Source organism: Bacillus rossius, chromosome 15, assembly GCF_032445375.1.
Source record: "Bacillus rossius redtenbacheri isolate Brsri chromosome 15, Brsri_v3, whole genome shotgun sequence".
Classification (NCBI taxonomy): Eukaryota; Metazoa; Arthropoda; class Insecta; order Phasmatodea; family Bacillidae; genus Bacillus; species Bacillus rossius.
In genome coordinates, this window is record NC_086342.1 from 19,657,343 (window position 1) to 19,664,809 (window position 7,467).

General features: G+C 33.3%; 1 protein-coding gene across 1 annotated transcript; it reads left to right on the forward strand.

Moving 5' to 3' along the window:
• Positions 1 to 3,737: 3,737 nt before the first annotated feature.
• On the forward strand, positions 3,738 to 6,821 carry LOC134539308 (hemolymph lipopolysaccharide-binding protein-like). Its single transcript, XM_063381226.1, has 3 exons — positions 3,738 to 3,838; positions 5,372 to 5,705; positions 6,567 to 6,821. The coding sequence occupies exons 2-3, from the start codon at positions 5,372 to 5,374 to the stop codon at positions 6,746 to 6,748; spliced, it is 516 nt and encodes a 171-aa protein (XP_063237296.1). The 5' UTR covers positions 3,738 to 3,838; the 3' UTR covers positions 6,749 to 6,821.
• Positions 6,822 to 7,467: the final 646 nt, after the last annotated feature.

Genomic DNA, 7,467 nt, shown 5'->3' on the forward strand with positions numbered 1-7,467 from the left:
ATGGCCAGTAAAAAAAGATCACTTGATATAAAATTAATAACCCTAGAAATAATTCTTAAAAATAAACTTTAATGATAAAATATTACATCCTTATTTTACTTCACTAATATAAAACAATATTGTAAATGAATATTGATGTGTTAATGCATTTTAAACTCTTGTTGCATTTTGTAAAATATAAAAAATTGTATAAGTTTAGTTGTCTGAATTACAAATTAAAATACTCTTTTTTTTTTTTTTTTTTTAGCTTTCAGTAGATTCTATTTACTCCTGCAAAATATTTGGATAACAAAAACCAAAGCTTGTTACTGCAGACAAAAAATATTGATGGGGGGGGAAAATGTTTAAATATGTACAAAATATCTAAAACATAACAATCTAAGAAATTGACAGAAAAATAAAATCAATAGTATTTCAGTATTCGCCAGTAATGTGTAAACAAGTAACCTCGGTAACAAGCAAATTCCTGTGTTGTCAAGATGCAAATTAACATATAATATCTAATTCTGAAACTAAATTTAACGCAGAATTCTTTAAAATAATGCCGTTTGTTCCTAATTATAATTCTGTTTATAAGTTAGTACTATTAATTTCTCAAAGCCAGCCAAACAAGAGGAATAAAAAACGTGTCGCATGCAAATGCCTCAGCACTAAATCTGTGTCATTTCCCCTTAGATTAGAATTGTCATTGTCTGCGTTTATGATTTTATACGTCTTTAGGCACGTTGAGGGTGAAACGTTAATATGCAACAGCAGTGATCTGAAACAAGTTCTCATGTACCAAAGATATTTAACACGGGGAAAGTCCAAAGCGCATGCATACAGTAACTGCTATAACGAGCCGATGACGTCAAGATAGCGGACCCACGTAAGGGTGACATGCACCGGTGTATATATATACTTTCGCGTACATCGAAGGGTTCTTCTAAGTGTATTGGTGTGCGGAAATAAATTTTATGGTAGTGAAACTATACTGGGTTATATTTTGTATACTTGAATATTCATAACATATAAATGCACATTTAAAATTATTTATATTTTTACCCAGGTTAATTGTGATGGAACAATAATACAAGGTAAAGAATTTAACATTTTGTTGGTTCTCTTAAGCAATATTACCGCAGCATTATATATAAAATATTTTTCAAACTAAAGTGGCAATCCGACAAATATATTTAAAACAAAAAAATTAACGTGAAACATTTCAAAAAACATTATAACACCAAGCATACGTATATTTGTCTTGGCTAAAACCTATTACCTAAGAATAAAGCTTTTGAGATAATTCTACAACTAAGCTGTATCAGTAAAGTTTTCAAGACGAAAATATTTTATTCAATATGGTATCGAATAAATGTAGCATATCAATTTCTTAGTTTATTCTTTTCAATATACCTAAGGATTGTCAAAATGGTAATTCCTGCTTTTGAGTCTTTTTATGACTTTAGATTGTAATAGAAAATATTAAAGGATAGTTTTAATATTATAGGTAATGTTTAGTTCGGCACACCATCGAATCACGCAGGTCCACAATCGTTTTAAGATTTCTGAGACTTCCACAGATGGCAGCACCGTGTTACACATTTCCGTTCAAATCGACTTCCCTACTAGTCAAGAAATTTCTCCTATCAAATTCCTTATACTAACAGCTACGATGTTTACACGTCCAAAAAATGAAAAAAAAAAAAAAAACGTAATGGAATAAAACCAGTAAAACAAGATTGATGAATGGCAAAAAAAAAAAAAAACTGAAGATTCAAAATGATGTTACAGCAAGTAAAATATTTATGACCATTAGCAAAGAACTGTTAGACCCACTCCGAAGACCATAAAATAAGACAAATTGAAAATCCTTTTTTTAATAATATATGTTTACAGATATCTCTTCTACTCATAAAGCAAAGTTCTTAAATAACGAGATTATAATAACTTTCAAATTATCACGTAAGCTAAAAGTCATTGATGTGGTCCATTCAACATAGGTCACTTGATGCTATCAAAGGTTAGTTAAATTAAATTATATTCAAGTCGCTTTAAAAAACAATAGAAAATTTTATGCAATCACAAAACCCGAGTAAACAATCAGACTTTAGATGTTGGTAATAAATTAGAAAAACCAAACCCTAATAATTTTATTTTATTAAAATTTGATATGCACATATAAAAGTGTAAAAGTTGGTAAAATAATTTTAAATTTTAAAATGTAAACGACTCAAGCAAAGTTATTGTAAGGCTAGATTTTTAATATAATTAATAAATAACGAAAAACTTCCAATTGGTTATACATGATTTTGAATTCAGGGTTAATATTTATATAAACATTGTATGTTAGAAGCTAAGAAAGAGGAAAGTATATTAAAGGTTAAATGAATAATAAGCACATTAAATATCTATTTCTTATATTTTCATTGGAACTGAAGTTAAGGTACAAACTTTTATTACATTTAGTAATATCTCATTCTTAAGCTTGATGTCATAAATTTTATGAGAAAATACCAAATTATAAATATAATTTTGATAACAATCTAACTATTATAAGAGAGTTATTAACATATTTGAATACAAAAATGTATTTTTATTATTTTTAATTATTTTACCTTTAATTGGTAGAAAATTGGTGAGTTTGGTGAATTAAAGAAAAAATTAAACAAAATTACCAATGTGGGTAGTAAAAAATTAAGAAAATATTTTTATATTTTTTTACATTGCAATTCCAAAACATTACAGGCAGGATTTATTCGGTTTTAATAAGGCAACAGATATAATCAAATCCACCAAACTTAGAGTATAACATTAATTTATTTAGATTAGTTAGTATTTATTAGGACTATAGATATAACAAAATTCACCTTAATGGATATTTGGTTTTTAACATTTTTTTTATTTTACATGTAAGTAAAATATTAAATGTATCCCACGGGCAAAGATTAGACAGTGTTTATGAAGTTTTAACACGGTTTTATAACCATTGATAAGGAAAATGATTATTTGGGTGTTGTGATGTACATTACAAAAAATTGCCACTTAAATATTATTAATTGATTATTTATCTAATAAAGTGATATAAAAGGACTTTCATTAAGGCTGAGAACGTAAAAAAAGTAAACTTAAGACAAAATATGAAAGTTAGCTTAATTTACAAAAATAATTAAGAAATTAACGGTTCATTATTTATTCTCTTCAATAATTTACTTTCTCATGAAATAAAACAATGATCACAACAATTTTCTTAAGAAAAAATTGAAAATATATTTTAAATTCGTTAACTTTATTAATACATAGGTTTGTGCATTACGACCTTGAAATCAAAAAAAATAATGTTTTTATATGATTGAAAAAGCAAATGCGTGAAATTTTATTTTGTCTATTGCTTAACTTAATAAATGTTTTTTATAAATGATATAATTTAGTCAAATCTTGATAATAATAGAAAAATTACTGATATTGAAATGAATGGGTGGAAAGCTCACATTAGGTAAGGGTTTTACATTTCTTCACCATCAAGGTGTTTCTGAAAACTGCTTATTACAAAATTACTTTGTAATACAATACAATATAATGATTGATCATAATAAGTAAATTATCTGCCGCGTGAACATATCACAAAGCACACTTAATTTGCTATCTTTTTGAAATTTGTAACACACGTCAGCTATAAGTACTTGTGTTTTTTAAGTGAGGAAACATTTTCAAGTGTCTCAAGGTTCAGTTGGTATTACAATAATAGTGCGCAACTTCTCTAATACCTGCCAGTATATAAAGCGACGAGAAAATTATCGAAACATCAGCTTCCATCTGACGTCTGAAAGGTGTTGAAGAAAATATTCTTATTTCCAAGGTATGGTTAAATTTTCACATAATAATATAAAAATCGATACCAAGAAAAGCTATGAAATAATTTTGACTATACATACATTCCTACTACGTTTTACATAATGCCAAACTTGATTAATATTTTCCAAGTTTTGTAAAAATATTTATGAAGTTAAAGTAACATTAAATATCCACAAATTTACAATTTTAAACAAATAATAATAATTGACAACATAATAAAATAAATATTTAGTATATGAAGTAATTTATTAATTAAGTATTGTAACAGGATACGCAGTCTCAGTCTCCGACAAAAAAAAAAGTAAATCTAGCGGTCTCTCTATACAATCTGCACAGGAAAAAGTTAGACTATTTTTTAGTATAGAACATGGGCAAGCCAACATGACAGCATGCCTTGTCCAAGTGAAGGCTATGGTAGCCAACATGCTTTTGTTGGTGGTTGTCTGAAAAAATTATTTGACTATACTTCTGTTAGCAACGCAGGCCAAGCATGTGAACCAACATGAATGTCGGTCTTATCAAGATGAAGGTTATGCTGGGTGTCTCTCTACTGATGGTGGTGGTCTTGGTCTATGAAAGCAGTAGTGTTACTATACATGAATGTGTATGCTCCAGAATAAGCCATCTGGCCAGTTTCTCCTACTGATGGTTGTGGTCTTGGTGTATGAAGGCAGTAGTGTGACTATACATGAATGTGTTATGCTCCTGTTGAAGCCATGTGGGCAGTCTCTCCTACTGATGGTTGTGGTCTTTGTGTATAAAGGCAGTAGTGTGACTATACATGATGTGTATGCTTCAGATGAAGCCATGTGGGCAGTCTCTCCTACTGATAGTGGTGGTCTTGGTGTATGAAAAACAGTAGTGTGACTATACATGAATGTGTATGCTCCTGATGAAGCCATGTGGGCAATCTCTCCTACTGATGGTGGTGGTCTTGGTGTATGAAGACAGTAGTGTGACTATACATGAATGTGTATGCTCCTGATGAAGCCATGTGGGCAGTCTCTCCTACTGATGGTTGTGGTCTTTGTGTATAAAGGCAGTAGTGTGACTATACATGATGTGTATGCTTCAGATGAAGCCATGTGGGCAGTCTCTCCTACTGATAGTGGTGGTCTTGGTGTATGAAAAACAGTAGTGTGACTATACATGAATGTGTATGCTCCTGATGAAGCCATGTGGGCAATCTCGCCTACTGATGGTGGTGGTCTTGGTGTATGAAGGAAGTAGTGTGACTATACATGAATGTGTATGCTTCTGATGAAGCCATGTGGGCAGTCTCTCCTACTGATGGTGGTGGTCTTGGTGTATGAAGACAGTAGTGTGACTATACATGAATGTGTATGCTTCAGATGAAGCCATGAGGGCAGTCTCTCCTACTGATGGTGGTGGTCTTAGTGTATGAAGGCAGTAGTGTGACTATACATGAATGTGTGTGCTCCAGATGAAGGCTATGCTGCCGGTCTCTCCTACTGATGGTGGTGGTCTGGGTCTATGAAGGCAGTAGTGTGACTACACATGAATGTGTGTGCTCCAGATGAAGGCTATGCTGGCGGTCTCTCTCCTGCTGGCGGCGGTCTGCCTGCCGGCGCGCGCGGCCACTGTCCTCAGCTCCGGCGCCACCGGCTACGAGTACTTCCCTGGCTTCGGCTTCTACAAGTTCTACTCGCAGCCGCAGACGTGGACCGAGGCCGTGCAGACCTGCCTGGAGGACGGCGGTCAGCTGGGCGTCATCGGCTCCCAAGAGGAGGCGCAGCTGTACCAGACCCTCCTGGCCCGCCACGCCAGGGTCTCCGGCGCCAGCAGCCAGAGCTACTTCTACGTCGGCCTCACCGAGTTCCAGAACTCCCGCGACTTCCTCACGCTCGGCGGTGAGAACTAATTCACCAATTACCCAACCACATAGCTTTGGAACACATCTAAAATACTTTTCCTCCAGTATCATGTAATGTTGTGTTCTTTACTTTATACTTAATTCGTCCATGTCTTGGTAATCGAATGTGTGCTCTCGCTGTTGGAAATATTTTCCAACGTTTTTAGCACATCCTTTAACTCACTTTGTTCCTTCTTCGTACTGAGGCCATTGAGTTTATGATTATCATTGATTCACCATCAGAGGCGCCCGAGCAGAAATACTTTTTTTTTTCCATTTAATTGTAACTACTCTTACAGAAACAATTAACGTTAGAAAGTTTTTCTACTTTGAAAACTTCTGTTTTGTAATCGTTGGCAATAAAATCTGAAGCATTTTTTGGGGGGGTAGAAATTTCCTAATTATCGTAGCATAGTACCACGCATGGTCAAATTACCTATGCAAATTATGCAGCTCACACATTTGTTTGAAACATTTATTTAATGTAGTGTAAGGAAAATTATAAATATTTATTGTTTTCATATATCTCGTTCCATTAATAAAAAAAATGAATGTTTTTTGCCAATATTACAGACTTCAAATTTATTTGGAAATAAAATTTTTCAGACAAAAGTTTAGTAAAGTAATTTTAAAGTGCCTAGTTCAGGAATTAAAATATAAAATGCATTTGCATTTTCGATAATTTTCAACTTATTTTCTTCTTACCACTGAAAGCTCGTTTTCGTGGAGTTATCGGAAAATGCTTTTGACAGCTGTCAATTAAATTATTTGTATATTGTTCGTAAGAGATGTTCGCTGTGATGTTCGGAAGTTCAGGCTCACTTGTACAGTCAGTGACACAAGGGACCGTCTGTTGCAGGCGTCCCAGTGGAAGAGACCGGCTACTCCACTTGGGCATCTGGAGAGCCCAACAACGCTCATGGAGTAGCGGAGAAGTGTGGATCCATCGACCGCAGCGTCAAGCTGAACGACATCCCCTGCTCCGACAAGCTGGCCTTCATCTGCGAGCTGAAATACCCGTCCACAACTCGCCTGCACTAGTGCTCCTTCAGTGATGTCTGTGGCTTTGTGGTGTTTATTGTAAACAAGTTAAAAATAAAATCACATCAATTCATTTTATGTTTCTTTATTCTAAACTAACTCATACAAGTTTCCACACAAAAGCTACCAAAAACAAATATTTCATTATTTTATTTTCCAGCGAGCTGTTATTAAAATAACAAATAATTTACTACGCTGAATCAAAATGTGGTTCTAAATTTTTTAATTGTTTGTTTTCTTTTATTACAAAAATATAATGGTTTTTATGTCTTATATTTAGACTTCTGTACACGGGACTGCCTATAAAGATTATAGGAAAGATGCATCGTTCACGAATAATGAGAATATAAATCTTAAGTAGACAAAACTCGATGGGATTTGTTGATTTCATATTCATAATTTTATTACTTAGACAAATAGTCAATATTATTTCTTAGCTTCTCTATGGATTCAAAAATGAAGCAGTAAAGTAACAAAACATTTAATATTTTATGTTCTTTTGTCGATCCACTTTTGTGTATCCACTTTGTCCACAGTTTGTCAACTGTTTGTCTATTGTGTGCATTGCGAGTCCAGTGGTTTTGCATTACGTGTCCGCAGTGTATGTCTATTGTGAGCATTACGTGTGCAATTTTGTGTTTCAAATGTGTGCATTTCGATTCAGTGTGTGCATTGCATGACAATAGTTTGTCTTGTGTATGCATTTCGAGTCCAGAGTG

Bases quoted from the DNA above. Each gene is read 5' to 3' on its own strand.
- LOC134539308 (XM_063381226.1), top strand. From the start codon at position 5,372: ATGAAGGCTATGCTGGCGGTCTCTCTCCTGCTGGCGGCGGTCTGCCTG. The intron at 5,706-6,566 runs GTGAGAACTAAT...CGTCTGTTGCAG, and splicing joins CGACTTCCTCACGCTCGGCG to GCGTCCCAGTGGAAGAGACC.